Source organism: Streptopelia decaocto, assembly GCF_964273445.1.
Source record: "Streptopelia decaocto genome assembly, chromosome: 3".
In the NCBI taxonomy this organism is placed as follows: domain Eukaryota; kingdom Metazoa; phylum Chordata; class Aves; order Columbiformes; family Columbidae; genus Streptopelia; species Streptopelia decaocto.
In genome coordinates this window covers 11422461-11439286 of record NC_138656.1, presented here as the reverse complement: position 1 = coordinate 11439286, position 16826 = coordinate 11422461, and the positions used below count along the sequence as shown (strand labels likewise).

The 16826-nt window shown below is 46.3% G+C and overlaps 1 protein-coding gene across 8 annotated transcripts in view; it reads left to right on the top strand.

The window, feature by feature from the left end:
* Window positions 1-891: 891 nt before the first annotated feature.
* Window positions 892-16826, top strand: part of ACSS1 (acyl-CoA synthetase short chain family member 1) — a 31325-nt gene continuing 15390 nt past the window's right edge. For 3 of the 8 annotated variants that reach the window (XM_082048798.1, XM_082048796.1, XM_082048795.1), the window contains exons 1-5: window positions 894-1214; window positions 5067-5163; window positions 10306-10505; window positions 12779-12954; window positions 16105-16257. In XM_082048798.1, coding sequence (XP_081904924.1) covers window positions 944-1214; window positions 5067-5163; window positions 10306-10505; window positions 12779-12954; window positions 16105-16257 — 897 coding nt within the window. In that variant the 5' untranslated portion in view covers window positions 894-943. Of the gene's footprint in view, window positions 1215-5066; window positions 5164-8818; window positions 8939-10249; window positions 10506-12778; window positions 12955-16104; window positions 16258-16826 lie in introns of those variants that run through there. The other 5 variants (XM_082048801.1, XM_082048800.1, XM_082048797.1 and 2 more) reach the window with 4 other exon arrangements.

The window sequence follows — 16826 nt, the reverse complement described above, 5'->3', positions numbered from 1 at the left end:
GGTGTGAACACATGCGCAGGTACGTCACAAGAAGAGCCAGAGGCGACGAATGCATTGCAAAGAGCAAGTTTTATTTTAGTTACCTCTCTACTGGGGGATCTCCGAAGTCACAAGTAAGCTCCCAGGCAGAGGTGACACCAGCGGGGACACAGGCACTGGTCAGTTCAGCCCTGCTGGAAGATCCCTGGGCCTGCTGAGCTTGCCTGTATTTCAAGGTTTCAGGCAGGCGCAGCCTCCCGCTCTTTCTCACAACAAAGAAAGAATCTCAGACATAGCGATAAGGTGCCTGGAGTTTCTCACAGGCCTATGTTATCTAACACAGAGGTTCTAGTCATCAAGCACACAAGGTCAGTAAAACAATTAGTGTGATGTATGTGCTTTTTCTACAGACAGCTGCAAGTCACTTGAGTGTACTTACATTCAACCAACCTCCTGGCCAAATCTTCCACTATATTCCCATACACCTGGGATTGTACTCAGGAGGGTATGTGCAGGGATGAACCTCTGCCTGCACCCCTGTGCAGGTGATGTTCTCAGCATGCTGTAAGTGCAGGATTTATCTTAGCGGTTCCAGCGATGTTGCTTCCAGGGCTGTGTGCATGCAGGGGTGCATTTGGGTAAGTGTCTCTGAGTGGAGTGTACCTGTGTGAGTGCTATGCTGTTCCCAAGGGTGTAAGGGTGCAGGGGTCTCTCTGGGTAGGGGATGCTCCTAGGCGTGCGGGCTGTGGGACGATCCTGGGGCCATGTGGGTGCAGAGGTGTCTTCGGTTGCCCATAGCTCTGTGGGGTCGCTGGCTGCCCCTGGCCGCGGGGCGCTCCTGGAGCCGCCCCGCCGGAGCAGTCCCTCCCCGCAGGCGGTCTTTCCCGCCGGGCGGCGGCTGTTCCGTGGCCGAGGGCGGTGCCGGGCACGGCGCGGCCCTGGGGGTGGTGGAGGGCCGTGTCCCATGGCGCTGACGGCGGGCCGAGCGCGGGTGCTCCTCACTCTCAGCCGTCCGCTCCCGTGGCGCTGCTACAGCCACGGGGGGTGCTCCGCGGTGCTGCCGCCCGGGGGGTACAGGGTGTGGCAGGAGTGGGCGGCCCGCGACCCTGCTGATTTCTGGGCGGAGGTGGCCCACGGGGTGCTGCGCTGGGACAACCCCTTCCACACGGCCTGCCAGGCCGGCCCGGTCGCCGGCGCCGCCCGCTGGTTCCTCGGCGGCCGCCTCAACGTCTCGGGTAAGGAGTCCCCGGGCCCGCTCATCCCCCGCGGCTCGCCGCCCTCGTTTTTTTCGACCAAAGAAGACCGTTGGCAAAAAAACGACTCCCGTGGGGACCCTCCCGGCCAGCCTGAGGGCAGAAGCGGGGAGCACCGCCGGGCCGGCCCCCACTGGAGTTTTTTTGCCAGCGGTCTTCTTTGGTTGAAAAAAACGAGGATTTTGTTTGGGAAGCGCTGGGAGAAAATGCGCCAGAGGTGTTGCGAGATGCTGGGAAGTGGGGGGAAATCCGAAACCGGGGATAACCCTGGCTAAGCTTTTTACCCTGGCGCTGTTTTGCCATTGCCTATTCATCGCTTCTGTAGAAACGCTACCACAGCCCCAACGTCTTCCTCAGGTCCAGGCAGGGAGAACGCAACTGAAAGCCTGCCGAAGGGCTGGGATGTGGCATCCCCAGCACCGTGCTGGCAGGGATTCCTCGACCTCCCCTAAGGGCCCGACGGAATGGCAGGAAGATGTGCTAAGGGAGCCTCAGGTTCGATTTCAGGAAAAGGTTCTTCATCCAGAGGGTGGTGGAGCACGGGAATAAGCTCTCCGTTGTGGTAGTCATGGCCCCAAGCCTGACAATATTCAAGAAGTGTTTGGAAAACGGCCTCAGACACATGGTGTGAATCTTGGGGTGGTCCTGTGCAGGGGCAGGAGTTGGACTTGATGATCCTTGTGGGCCCCTTCCAACTCAGGACATTCTGTGACCTCAGCCATACAGCCCTCGTCCCCAGTGGCTGGCTAGAGGGTGCTGCTTGGTCCCATGGTGGGCTCTGCACAAACAGATGAGCCAAAGGTGGGGAACAGTGTGAATCCAAATCTTTTGCAGGGGAAGCTGCAGCCTCTTTTCTCTCTTAGACAAAGAACTGGGTCTTTTCTTCTAACTTTATTACTTGTATGAAGGAAGAGAAAAATTTGCCGTGATGGTCCTAACTACCTCTGAGTTTCTTCCTGGCCATATGTGCCTTGAAGGCTCTTCTGTGCTGTGGTCCTGCTTCATTCAGTGGGAGTAAGCCCCAGCCCTGTCTAGAGTACAACTCGGTGGTGAAGTCTTTTAACAGGGGTGTAGGTTTCTTAACTTCATTTCCTGTTCCTGGGAGAGTGCTTGAAGCACCAGACCGCAGTTCAGTAGTGCACGAACTGTAACGTCTCTGTCCACCTTTTTCACAGCAAAAGAGCAAACCCTCCTCAGGTTTTCCAAGGAGCACAGGGGAGCATCTCCTCCCAGGAGATGATTCCCAGCAGTGGATGCCAATTTGATGGAGATGTGAGTATAGCCCTGCTTCCAGCACCAAGCGGTCAGAGGGATTTTAGCCAGATTTCTGTTTTCATTGATTCCTATTGAAAGGAAGATATTGGCTGAGCATGAGGACTTTCAGGGATCCATGTCGTTCCTCTGTAGGGCAGGATCATCACCTTCTTTTGGATACCACATGCGTCAGATGTCTGGGCCTGCTTTTAGATCATGTCTTGTGTCTGCTTCTTCTGCAGGCACTAAATGCCACTAAGTTTTCTTTGCATAGGTAAAAAAATCATCATAGGCCACTGAAACATAGATGCAGAGAATTAAACAGTTTTACTGTTGCCACTTTTCTTCTTTTAAAGCACGATGAAGATGGTACTCAGCCACAACTGAGTGACTGGTTTTCTGCTAGGAGGCTCTGGTTTTGTCCCTTGATCTCTTGACTTGAATGCCAGTTGCAGAAACATGGCAACAGTTCAGGTCCCTGATCCAGAGTATCCTGTGTGCCCATCTCCCTGTGTGCCCATCTCCCAACACAGGCAACAGGACCACAGGCAACTGAATCATCTGCTGCTTTTTGCTTGGGGAGATGAGGCAGGATTTGGGGGAACTGTGAGCTTCAGTGCTTCTGGGTTTATTGCACTGTAACTCCTATCCAGGAAAATAACCTGACAAACTACTGCACTTCCAAGGCACCAGGTTCGCAGGAGCATGTCTTGCTGAAATGAATCATTTCCAAGTGTTGTTGAGGAGGCAAGAATACTTATGGAGAAACCATTAAGGTCTAGCAGTAAGGGGAAGGTCACTACATTCTATTTTGTAAAATGAGCAAAACACTGCTGTAAGCCTAAGATCAGGAAGGAAGTAATAGCGTTTGGCCCTGATCCACCTGCCAGTTCTTACTGAGCAAAAAGCTAAAGCTCTCACTTGGCTCAGCTGGAGCTTGGTGCAGCAGAAATTTCCCCTGAAGGCTATTATGGCTGCTCACAAGTGAGAAGTGCTGCTTGGGCAATGAATCTTCGTTAATGTGATTTATTGCAGTGTGGTGCATTACACGAGGGTGTTGCTGCAATGAGCTTGGAGGTGGGAGCTGCTAAGGGTGGCAGGGGACCAAGCTGCAGCAGATCCATTTACCGATGGATGGACAGCAGAGGAAACTGGTGTATAACTGCTTAAAGCGTTCCCCATCAGAGGTTTTGTCATCCTGTATTGTATTAGGATGACCTAAGAAATAGCTTAATCTCCTTTTGTTTTTATAGTATTGTTGCAGGAATTTACATTAAAAAAATGCAGACTTCAAACAGCTAAAAGGCACCTTTTTGTATTTTTGAGATTGACAGTTGTTCTTGTAATGAAATATGCCAAATTCTGAGGCATTTCTCTCTCTGCACCTTCAGGGGTGCATTCCCACCCTGTGTGTGGTGGTGTAAATCAGCTGTGAACACAGAACAGCCAATGCTGACACCTGGGCTGCAGTTTACTTAAACTTCACAAATTGTGACAGCAAATAGGCAGCTTTTGTTGCTCTTAATTTATCTGGAAAAGTGTGATCTGTCCCCACCAATATTAACCTTTCCAGGAAGTATGATCTGAAACTCAGCATTTTCTTTAAGGGTGTTCTCTTGGTTACACAGGAGCATGCCTGATTGGTTTTAATAGTTGTCTTTTGAAATAAAATAACTGCCTTTGGAAGATTATAGAGAAATAAATAAGTGTAGCTTAGGCTTGGAATTAATACTGTTAATACTGTTGGAATTAATAATGTTAATCTCTAACAGTCAGGCAAGTTGCTGCTGAACATGCAAGCAGGTTTCTTGGTTAGATTCTCTATAACTTTCTTTAGTGGATGCTGTCCTTAAGGCCATTTGAGCATCTCACATAGTCGTTCAGGTTTTCCCTACCTCTAGCTGTTAAGGGGAGAGATCCACCTTCAGAAGGTAATTTTATACCTTCAGTTTTTAGGAGGCCTAACACACCACTTGAGGCATGTTCACCGTGTGTAGATGTCTCTACTCCATGAGTTTACCCTAGGTCTTAAAATTTTAGATGCTTTCAGTTAGCTGAGATTCAGCTCTTCCATTATAACCTGGAATAAAAATGTTTTGCGTGTGCTTTAATTAGAAAATTCAAATTATGCAGTGCTAAAAATGCAGGCTGGGGAAGACAGTCTGTCAGATTTATGCAGTAAAACACTGCTCTGGGGAGCAAAAACATCAAAACAGTGTCTTGTCTTTGTGCTGCTGAGAGCAAGGGAGAGATTTGTGCTGGTTTAAGCTTAGCCAGTGGAGGTAAGTTGAGCTGAATCAGCTGAGGCCACTCACAGGGTTATCATCCCTAAGGCATCTTGACCAATTAAGTATGCTATTGGTAGTATTTATGTAATAGAGATATGGCAAAGGGCAGCTTTACCATTGCTACAAATGCTACCACTGTACAGGACAACTTCTCAGCATTATAAATGAATGTGTGACTAGCTCACTAACAAGTGATGTTTCATCTTATGCTACCTTGCTGTTATGCTTGACCAAGCTAAGTTTACAGAGCACCTTGCATATGATCAGGTTTGTTTAAACTTCTTTCTTTCAGTGAATTGCTTAGACCGACATGTTGAAAAGTCTCCAAACCGAGTGGCTTTGATTTGGGAGAGAGATGAGCCTGGCACTGCAGTGCATGTCACGTACAGGTATGGCACCTTCTCGTGATGCTTTACAATGCCTGGCAATGTGTTGGGGAGAATAGCTACTGCTCTGAAATAGGGCTTCTGTGAAACTCTGCTTTCTTCCAAGGTATTCCAGCAGATAGGACATGCAGAGGCAGCACTGTGGGTAGGTTGTGGTGTCATGATAAGATAGCTCCTAAAAAACTGAGGCATGTTCCCACCGAGCAATAATATTCTTCCCTTGGCTTCCTCATGAAGAGGGTCCCTGATCTTAGACACCTATATAATAAACATATTACAGTGAATGTAAGTTAGTGACAGCTACTGAAAATTTCAGATTGAGATCTGGCATCATCTTCTAGTTAGGGCATTAATCAGGCCTGCCTGCAGATTCTTTCTCTCTGAGTGGGAGCATTTAGAAGAGAAAGGCTTGGGTTTTCTTCTTGGTTTATGTTCTCACCTGCCAGTTTTCTTTTTGCTCATTAGAAGTGTTCATGGGAAAAATTCTGTGAGCAGCTTTCAGTTTCAGCACAGCAGCAAATGTCTTGTGCAGCCATCTTGTATTGATGGTCAATAGTATGATACCGAGCCCTGGCTGGAGAGGATTTGAAGTTTCCTGCATTCCTCTTCCCCATTTTCTGTGCAGTTTAGAGCAACCTTGAGGTTGCTCTGAGTAATGCTGACTTGTATTTGCTGCTATTGATCATAGGACTCAAGCATTTTTCTCTTCTCCCTGCTATGTGCCCTCATTTAGGAGACAGGCCTGCCTGCAAAAATGACTTTTACATCGTTGTCACCGTTTACTGCAGGGCGACAATAAACTGTGGCAGATGCTCTCTGTTAACCCCCCTCCTTCCCCACTAGGGAAAGGGAATAGGAGGAAAAGGGAGAGAGACTTACAAATTGTAAAAGTTAAAAATACTTTACTAATGCTACTAATAAATAGAGAAAATAATACAAAATATATAAGACCAATCTTGAATTTCCTGGGGTAGTACAGCATTGCTCTGGTGGCTGCAGGGCAGGCACACAGAAGTCCTGGGCTGGACTCCGCAGTAAACTGGAACTGGATTCAGGGATGCAGGGTCTGGAGCTAGGCCCAGGATTGCAGGCATGACAGGCAGGGTCCTTTTCAGATGCCGGCCATGGTCGAAGAGAGCTAGACCCTCATGATCTCCCACTTCTATAGGGTGTATTATGTGGATGGGATGGAATACTTATTTGGTCAATTTTAGTCACCTGTTCTGTTCGCCCCTCCTTGCAAATACACTTGTGTGAAGAAGTGGGCAGCAGTACGTGTTGGCTGACCTGTTTTTGTAAAGGGTTGCAGGCTGGGTCTCAGCAGAAGGGTTTTAATTTACAAAGAAGCTCACTCCAGTGCAGAGAATGTTACAGGCAGAAGGAATGTTCGAAATGCAAAATACAATGTAGGGAAAGGAAAGCTGAAGGACCAGAAATGAGGGTCCTAGGTAGCTTTTCTTAGGGTCCTAGGTAGGTGGGAATGTGCAGAGGACATGTGGTTGGACACCCTTGCTAGCCACATTACACCTGTGCCTTCAACAAGCCAACAGATGGACTTGTCTGCATTTTTCGTTGAAAGATAACATTTTCTGAAAGCAAGTCCAGAATCTACTCCATGTGTCATAATTTTTCACCTTCCCTGCCCATGTTCATTAATGCACCTACCATTTCCCTGGATTGCTTTATTTTAAAAGCACATACTATATATACTGTTCTTTCTTTTGTGCAGGTGGCCTTACCTCCTGGGTCCTATTGGTTGCTGCTTCCTTGTTTCTCAGCTTCACCCTGATACTTGACCCACTCAAGTGATGTATTGCTGCCTGGTTTGCTCTCTTATTTGTCCTCAGCTCTTACTGCCTGCTTGTGCAGAGGCATTGCAGGCTGTTGCACCATGAACTGACTTTACAGTTTCTCAGCTCTCTCTGTCCAGAGGGGCTGGGCGCTTCCTTTCACTGCGGCATGTTTCCTTCTGCAGTGGCTCTGCTGAGATCCTCCTGTTGACTGCCCAGCTTGTGCGCAGGGAGTCAGGCCCCCGGACCCCCTGTGTACCCCGTGGCTTTGTCCGTCTCCAGTGGTTGTCCTGCGTGCCTCTTCTGAACACAGTGCCCTGATCTGTACTGTCTGCTTGGGTGGCTGTTCTGAAATCCTTTGGAGTGCAGGCAATGCTGCAAGCATCACTTGGGATTTTGCCTTTCTTCCTCTTCTTGTGATCTTCAGAAGCAGCACACATCTGCCCCAAGCCTTTGGCCACCATCTGTCCCTCACTAGCAACAGCTGAGCCCTTGCAGGGTAGGATTTTCACTCTAACCCTCTGCTTCGTCTACCCTTCTTCTGTACCCCTTAGAATCATAGAATCATTTTGGTTAGAGGAGACCCTCAAGATTTTCTAGTCCAACCATTAACCTAACACTGGCACTAAACCTAAGAACTTCATCTGCATGTCTTTTAAACACCTCCAGGGATGGTTACTCAACCACTTCCCTGGGCAGCCTGTTCCAACGCCTGACAACCCTTTCTGTGAAGTTTTTCCCAATATCCAATCTCAACCTCCCCTGGCACAACCTGAGGCCATTTCCTCTCATCCTATAGCTTGCTACTCAGGAGAAGAGACCAACCCCCTCCATGCTACAACCTCCTTTCAGGTAGTTGTAGACAGTGATAAGGTCTCCCGTCAGCCTCCTTTTCTCCAGGCTGAACACCCCGAGTTCCCTCAGCTGCCCCTCATAAGGCTAGCACTCCAGACCCTTCACCAGCTTCGTTCCCCTACTCTGAATTTTCCCCTTATTTCAGTGCAGGCAGAAGCTCAGTGAAGATGCCTTCTTTCACACTGTCTCACCAGCTCCGGGGTGTCAGCATCTAGCTCTGCTTAGTCTCTGGTGTGGTTTTGGTAGATGTGCCTTCTTTCCAACACACATCCCGGGTGTGGATGGGAGGCAAATCCTTTCCTGTGCACAGCCCACCAGCACATGATAGCATTGTCTCTGTGACAAGAGTAGGGCAGTGCTGGGCCTGAGGCCAGAATTGCTCTTGCCTCTTTTAACCTTGTGTGATGCAGGGATCACAATGCCAAGCTTGACAGCAGTAGCAGGTAGGGAGAGTAATGGCCATGGTTTGCTCCTTCTCACTTCAGTTAGGTCAGTCCTACCCAGTTCTGCACAGCAGCAACTCTGCAGGGTGCTCGTTCCACCCTGAGGTGTGTCTAGCTTAAGTACTGGAAATGTGTGACCTGCTGGCATGTACCAATTGCCTATCTGTTAAATAGAAAAATGTGTGTGAAGGACTGAGGTAGTCAAAGGAAGAATTCCCAAAGCATTTCTGCTAACTCCCTTCTTGAACTGGAGGAGAAGCCGGAGTTGCTGCTACAGGAGCCAGAAGATATGCTTGATGCTCAAGGATTTGTGTGTTTTTTTGTTGCTTTACCTTCCCTTTTGCCTTAGTGTCTGTTCCTCCATGTGCTGCACCATGAAGGGACCTCCAAGGCCTTCTTATCTCAGCCTTTCAGAGCACAAAAGAGAAGGCAAAGTTAATAGATTGGGGGTAAAGACTTGGTCTTTATTGTCTTATCAACTTGCTCACACACTCTCACTAAGTAAATGATAAACTGGGGTTAATTGTGAAAAAACAAATGACAGCTTCTGCCATTGTGGTCACAAGTCCTGAATAAGCAGGTGAACCACAGAGTTGCTCAGGAAGGACACCCTGGCCAGAGCTCTTCAGCATTTCTGTTCAGGAGAAAGAGGCTGCAGCTCTGAAAGCACTTGGGTATTTTCCATCACAGATAAGTGGTTTTTATTTTGTTTTCTCACAACTGCCTGTCTGGGGCCTGTTTCACTTCCTGTGCTATGCAGTTGAGCAGCTCAGTTTTGTTTTGGTTCTTTACTATTTATCCACATGGAGATTTTTCTCTAATGCAGCATTAGATTAATTCTGGAGCAGAGAATGTGACCTTTTAGGACAAGGCAGAAAAACACTGGGTGGCAATTTGTTTTAGCATGGAGACTCTCAGTTCATGAACATAGTAAAAGCAAGCAAAAAAATACATCTAGCAGACTGCACTTATATAGATGGCAGGAATATGCATGGTCTTGAAGCACTTGGGAAGAGGTATTGAATGTTTTGCCAATGAGGGTCAGCTTGGCATGAGACCACTCCTCACCTGGCACAGTTATCTGTTTCTTTCTCAAAGCCTTTCTACTGCAGGCACACATTGCTCTTCAGTTCATGGCAGCATCTTGGTCTCAGACGTGCCTGCAATTGTGTTATGCCCCATGCAGGCATCAGAATAAGTGTACCTGCAAGTCATTGCCCACAAACTGCTTTTTTGTTCCTTAGAGGAATGTTTCTGCTATTAAGTCAGCACATTGCAGCAGCAAGCCCTGTGAAAAGAGCCTTTGTTCCTGTTGTTGGTGTTCCTGAGTTTCTCTGTGTGAGAGCGGCTTTGGTTTTACTCAGAGCAGTATCTCCATTCTGCGAGGCCATTGTGCTCTGTGGCATGGCAGGTTGAAGGGACAACGGAAGAATTCAGGCTGTGGGTGGTCCAGCTTTGATGAGCACCTTGTAAAATCTACCACTCACACAAGTGTCTCAGGACTTCTCCTTTTCTTCCTTATGCATGAAAACACTTTGTTTATCCTTGTGATTTAAGGAAGAGCTGCTAGTTGTGAAGCACTTCCAGTAGTTCCCCAGCATAAACAGTGCTGAGAGTCTTTGAACAACGCTTCCAGTTCATCTTGTGTTTATCCCACACATGTTCCCAATAGCTTCTGACTGAGCCTTGTAGGTACAAAAGGCATCAAGAATAGCTAAAATGGACATCAACTTTTGGAGGCAGAAGGACAGCCACTGGCTTGCTGGCTGCTCTACCCATGCCGGAGCCTAGCAGATCTGGCTCTCACTCGTTCTTGTGCAGCAAGTGTGGCTCTCTGTCCCCCTTTTCTTCTCTCCCCAATGACAGGAGCAGTCTGTCTTTCACCACACCCCAGGCCAGCCTTCTTTAAGATGAAAAACCTTGCATGCCCTACGCTGCTGAGATGATGAGGTCCAGAGGTGATCGCGATGTCTTGTTCCGTTCAAGTTTATCCTTTTTTACTTCCCTGCATAAAACAGGTTCTGTGTTTGCATGACAACGTTCCTTCTGTGCTGCAGGGAACTTCTGGATCTGACTTGCCGTCTTGCCAACACCCTGAAGAAATATGGGATACAGAAAGGGGACAAGGTGGCCATCTATATGTCTGTGTCTCCCTTGTCAGTGGCAGCCATGCTGGCTTGTGCCAGGATTGGTGCTGTTCACACCGTCGTCTTCGCTGGATTCAGCGCAGAGTCCTTAGCTGGCAGGATCATGGACTGTAAGTAGATGCACACTGGGGAACAAACCCCTCTGGACAGTGCTCTAAGATGTATCCAAATTTTGTGTTTTCTTGGCAGAAAGAGAAAAGGTTGATTCTCAGCTGGCAGGATAAGTAATTCTCCTTTGCAACATACTGTGAAGAGCTTTTCCCTTAGTGGCAGATGCAGTATCCTCTGGCCATACAATACTTCATAATTTGCTTAACATTCAGTCTGTGCTGGCTTACTTCCAGACAACAGTGAAGCTGTGGGGGAAAAACAGAGCTTAGGAATGGGGCCTGATTTGTTCTTTCGTAGTATAATCACAGTGTTTCTTTGAGACTCTTGCACAGAGGTAATTCTGCACACTTGATTGTCATACTGTAATTTATGTATATAGCACTGGAAGTGTTTGCAGTCTGCCCCTGCTCTGTTAGCTGTTAGTACAAAGAAAGCTGTTCTTAGCCCAAAGTACTGGTAGTGTGGTTAGGTAAAAAGTAATGTTAAAATACCAGCAGAAGAACAAACTAGCAAGTGGCTTATGTCCTAGCAGTCACATCAGTTTCTTTATGGCTCCTTGGAGGATATAAGTCTTACAGCAATTTTTAAGCTTTTTTTCTGGTTGAGTAGAGTTAACCTATGGAGAGCAAGTACACAGTTTGATTATCCCTCACTTTTGGCCACTTGTGTGGAGGTGTTGGGCTAAAGAGCTCTTTCTATGCAGCCACAGCTCCACAGGGTGTTTCAAAGAGATGTAACCAATTTCAAAGCTGTATATTTCATGATGGCAACGTGATACAATTACATAAAAAATTACAAATGGTTTAATGAGTTACTTAGTTTTAGTAAAGTTTTTATAAATGCTCTGTGTTCCCTCTGTCTCTTGTACAGACAACATCGAGACAATAGTTGAATTCATCCCAAACGCTTCTCAAAGTGTCATCTTCCACTGAGGTCACCACTGCCATGATTCTTTTTTTTGAGGTCATCCAGATTAGTCACTAATGGTGGCACAAAAATATGGTCTTTGACATATTCCCATAAGAAAAAGTCTCAGGGTTTAATATCTGGGGATCTTGGGGGCCAAGAGTGTAGTGCCAAGTCTTGGTGTTCCATGTGACCTATCCAACGTTGAGTCAGTGTGTCATTCATGGGCACTTTGTCATTGCAGAGATACAGTGATTTCAAATTGTGTCCATCTTTTTGAAACACCCTGTATAATAAACATAGTGTGGTACAGTTTTAAGTGCTCTTCCAGAGTGTTGCTCTGTGCTGTGGCTTCCAGGAGGTTTCCTCTCAAAGTACAGGTGAGTTTCAGAAGGCTGCAGGTATCTCAAAGCAGGGTAGCACCTCTGAGAGGCTGCTGAGTTTGGTGCTGTTCACTTCAGTTTGCAATGGACAATTCTATGCAGCCCCAGAGAGAGGATGAGAAAGGGTAAAGAAGGTGTTTGTGTACTAAAGTTGTGGGAAGCCTTGCACTGGTTTTGGTGCATAAGCTGTTAGTCTGGAACAGCCATATTCACTATAACACAGGTAACTGGGACGCAACTGTTTTGCATGTTGGCTTTGCTAGACAGGAATTTAGGCATTTAAATTGCAGTGAGTGATACTTAGGCTAGACATTGGGAAAGACTTCCTTGTGTTCAGGATAGGCATTGGAGTGGAACGGGTGGGAAGGGGTAGAATAGCTACCATCGGAGTGTTTTAGGAAGATTTGACTGACAGCTGTCAGAAATGGTTTAGAATTTTAGAATCATAGAATGTTCTCAGTTGGAAGGGACCCACATGGATCATTGAGTCCAACTCCTGTCCCTGCATAGGACAGCTCCACAGTTCACACCATGTGTCTGAGGGTGTTGTCCAAACACTTCTTGGGGTTATTGCTACCTCCCTGGGGAACCTGTTCCAGTGCACCACCACCCTCTGAGTGAAGAGTCTTTTCCTAAAATTGAACCTAAACCTCCCCTGGCACATCTTCCTGCCATTCCCTCGGGTCATATAATTGATCAGCAGAGAGAAGAGATCAGTACCCACCCCTCCTCTCCTCCGCTGGAGCAGACCCTGCCTTGGGGTGGAGGAGATGAACTAGATAACCTATGGAGTTTCTTGCTACCCCTAATCTCTCTGGGTCTCAGCTTTTAAGGTGTTTTCCTCAGTGTTTTTGTTTCCCACAAGTTCTGAGTATTTGTCACACACATTTTACCATACATCATCCCCCAAAGTAATGAAAGCAGGGTGCACATACTAGCAGACATACCAGCCTGTTTTCTATGCTATTTTTTTCTCTTTTTAGCTGGATGCAAAGCAGTTATCACCTACAACCAGGGAGTCAGGGGAGGCCGAATCATAGAGCTGAAGACAACTGTGGATGAGGCTGTGAAGAACTCTGCAAGCATCAAACATGTCTTTGTGGCTCAGAGGACAGATAACAAAGTCCAGATGGGTGACCACGATATTCCCCTTGAGGAGGTATGTTGGTGTTGGTAAACCTTGCCTGTTTTCTCTGATGTTTCTTGAAGTATATGATATTTACTGTGCTGGGGGAGAGAAATATGCTGCACCAATAAATTTAGGGACCAGCTAACACAGATATCTCTGAGAGACGCAGTGTAGGGCTGTGCAGAATGTATGTGTGAGAGTCTTGCTGAAAATGTAGATCGCAGACACTCTGAAATTTGAGGTTGGTCTTCAATGTGCTGTGGGCTACACTGGAAATCAGCAGCCAAGGAAGACCAGGCCATCTCAATGCTTTCCTTGCATATGTGAGCTGAGCTAAAAGCCTACGAAGCAGCCACTGTGCTGCAGCTGGGCACTCTAGTGTAGCTGCACGAGACCTGCCAACAATGACTGGCCGTCACACTGCTTCTGGAGCAGGTTTTCAGTGTGTGCTGCTCTTCCTGTGTTGCCACAGTACCTGGTGGGTAATGGGTACAGCTGTGTTGCATTGACAGCATCTGTACATCCCTGCAGTCACCTAGTTCTGCCAACACCCATGTGCACTCTGGATAACTCCCTTTAGGTTTGAGTGTTGGCCAGATCATATTTCTCTCTGTCTGTGCCTTTTGGACCTGACTTCTGCAGGTAAAAAGGAGATGCCCCTTATGGCTTCTGGATCTCCATTCTCAAATGGATTGCCTCTGTTTACAGTCTGCTGGGATTGTGAGTTGAAGCAGCTCAGTCTATGTCTGATTCTTCTCAGCATGGGCAGGGGGTATGCTGCTCCATTTTTGGTACTCTTGCCAACAGTGCTGAGATTTAAAGAATGAGTGTTTTCTGAGAGCCAGAGTGCACTGATACCATTGCTGCTGTTGTTATACTGTGTTCAGACACTGTTCTGGTTTGTCATATGCTCTCTCAGACTGGACACTGTTGAAAGGCAGTGCAGAAATAATCAGGTTCCAGAGGAGGCTTAATATAGCCTATGGACAGTGTTGTGATTACCCCATGATGGGAGGACAGTGATGGCTTGGGAATATTTAGAACCTGTGCTTCTTGGGGAATAAAACAGCAGTTGTTTTAATGTGTTTAGATGGTACACACAGGACTGCAGCCTAAGGCAGAAGTAGTTTTATCAGGTTTTTGGCAGGAGTAAACATAAAGTACTCATGGCATTAATGCCTGGAAATCACCCATCTGCAGGAGTCCCTGTGCTGGTCAGACAGGTGAGATAGGAATAACTACTAGGCTAAGTTAAACAGAGAAGGCAGATTTTATTCAGAGATTTGTCTTACTCTTTCTTATTCCACAGAGCACATTCTGATGATTTTCCGTAGTCTGCAAACAGCCTGAGGCACTTTGGTGAACCAAGAGCTGAGCTCAGCCCATTGTCAGTTGTAGAGTCTGAAACATAATAAGAATTAAACCGTCTGTGCTGTTAACTCTGTTGTTACTGCTCTTAACAGTAGTTGTGCTTTCCAGCTCTTGCACAATGGCTTATTGCAAAATTTAAGCTCATGTTGTAACGGTGCATATGAGAACTCCATCTTAGTTTCAAAAACTGGCAAGTCAGCCTGCATTGGCAGTGCTGCAATGTCACAATAAATAGCTGAGGTGAGGAGGAATGCTGTAACTTAGAGGTCTAGAATCACATCTGAAGCTATTGAAATGAAGCAATAAACTTTTAACAGCAGAGTCAGTTATACTGTTAAGCAGCATTCTTTATTTTATCGGCACTGGGGAACATCCTTCATAAATGTTCCCAAGACTGGATGCTATTGCATTGCTTATAGTCACGTAATTATTACATATGCATTACAATTTTTGAAAATTTTGACATACATCTGTAGTAAGAAATAATTTATGATGTTAGTTATAATTGTTTAGCTTCTTACTTACAAGACGTGATAATTATTAGTTAAATATGAACTAAGCACTCTGCTTCTAAACAATGTATTATTTAATCTTCTGTCTCCTTCTTGTTATGCAGAAGGATCTAAAACTTGAAAAATATCCCCTCATTTTGCAGATGGTCCGAAAGCATTTATCATGTCAATTGGTTAGTGATGGGTACGTCTTTTGTAACTTAATCACAGTATACATTAATTTAGCAGTTTCTCTTCACTATCAACTCTTCATATTTTACTAAGCTTTCTTTGTCAGACACTTGTAAATGATTGGACCTGCCATTGGTTGTGTTCACTTGTAAATGTAGCTTGTTCACAGTGTATACTTGTTAAAAGGCAGTACCTAGAAATCCCTTCGAAGAGCCACCTAATAACCCTTGCAGGAATCATTATTCATCCAGGACAGCACAGAGCCTGAGAGAAGCAAGCCAGCTGTGCTTTTTTTACAGCCACATGTTGAGCATCTGGAACGCACAGTGATTACCACAAGTTTGTACATGCGTAAGAAAAATGTTCAACCTCTTCCTAAAAAATCTACAGTCTAGGCAGACAGCCCTCTGCAGCTGCAAGGTGCAGTGACCACAAACATCTCCTTCAAAGCACAGTATTTATCCTTCCTCTTCCAGACTGGGCACACAAGCTGGGCCAAGAGGACATTGCATCCTTCCCTCCCATGGTTCTGACCACAGGGGTGGGGAGAGGATCTCACCTACCAGCCCAAACAGTGGAGTACCAGGAGAGTGACAGAAGCAGGAGAATAAAGCACTTTCCTTCTCATGGGTAGAAGCAATTAGAATTTGAGGATCAAATCAACAGAACAGTCATCCTTTGCTGGGGCCAGGGAAGGGACATGAACCCACAGTTAAACTGTAGCACAGCAGTTTTAAAAGGAAAAGGAAGGTCCTAAACAGTATCCAGTCATCCTTACTGCTGCTCTCAAGTGTGGTTCATGTTTGCAATCACACTTTGGTTTTCTACTAGTAGCTTGAAGTGTAACCTACCGTTTTTTCCCTGAAATGCTATTTTATCTGGCTGGTTCCCCTTGACTTCTGCACCTAGCAAAGCTATTGGTGGAGAGGCTAGGTGCTATGCGTCCACAGGAAACTTTCCATTAGGTGAGCACATGAAACCTATGATACATCCATGGATGTTTGTGAGGGGGCAACAGCAACAGTGGTTCTTGTCTCTGGACACTGCTGACATGCTTACAGATGGCATGTTGGTTGGCTCCATATAGCCAAAGTCTTTATGTAATTACCACCTTTTTTTTCCTTAGGAGATGGCCAAGGCAGCTCCTGTATGCATTCCAGAGAGCATGGACAGCGAAGACACGCTTTTCATGCTGTATACCTCAGGCAGCACTGGAAAACCCAAGGGCATCATTCACACCCAGGCTGGATACCTGCTGTACACTGCTCTCACGCACAAGGTAACTCCACTACATCCTCTGGAAAAGGTTTGCTTACCTTCCGACAGTACTACCAAGAGGTACTTGACCTGGTGGTGGTTACTGTATTCTGTGTTCGCTGCCCAATTGGCTTAGTAGGTGTAAACAAACTGAAAGATGTCTGAGAACATATAAATAATCTTCATTATTTGTTCCTGGCGAATATAATACCATGCAAAGCAAAGCCTAGAGTTTCAAAAGGAAGGAAACTGTGGTGCTGCTGCTTTGGCATTTAAAATGTGGTAGTGTTGCAGGCATTAAAGTGATGCAGCTGAGAAGATTCTGCGAAGTATCTTATTGGCGTTGGTAACGTGGATATTACTGTAGTATTTTGTAGTGGGATGCTGGCCTTTTTATTTTAGAGAGGATCTGGACTCTTGAAACAACCTCTTCGCATAGTACTTATCGTCTGAAGATCAAAAATTACATTCATGCTCTATGGTTGTACCTTTGTGCTGCTTTTCTATGTGATCTAGGCTAACTGTTTTAAACCCCTTTCTCATGAAGAAAAAAAAAAGTCAAGGTACTGCTCATTGAAGCTTCTGGTCTGA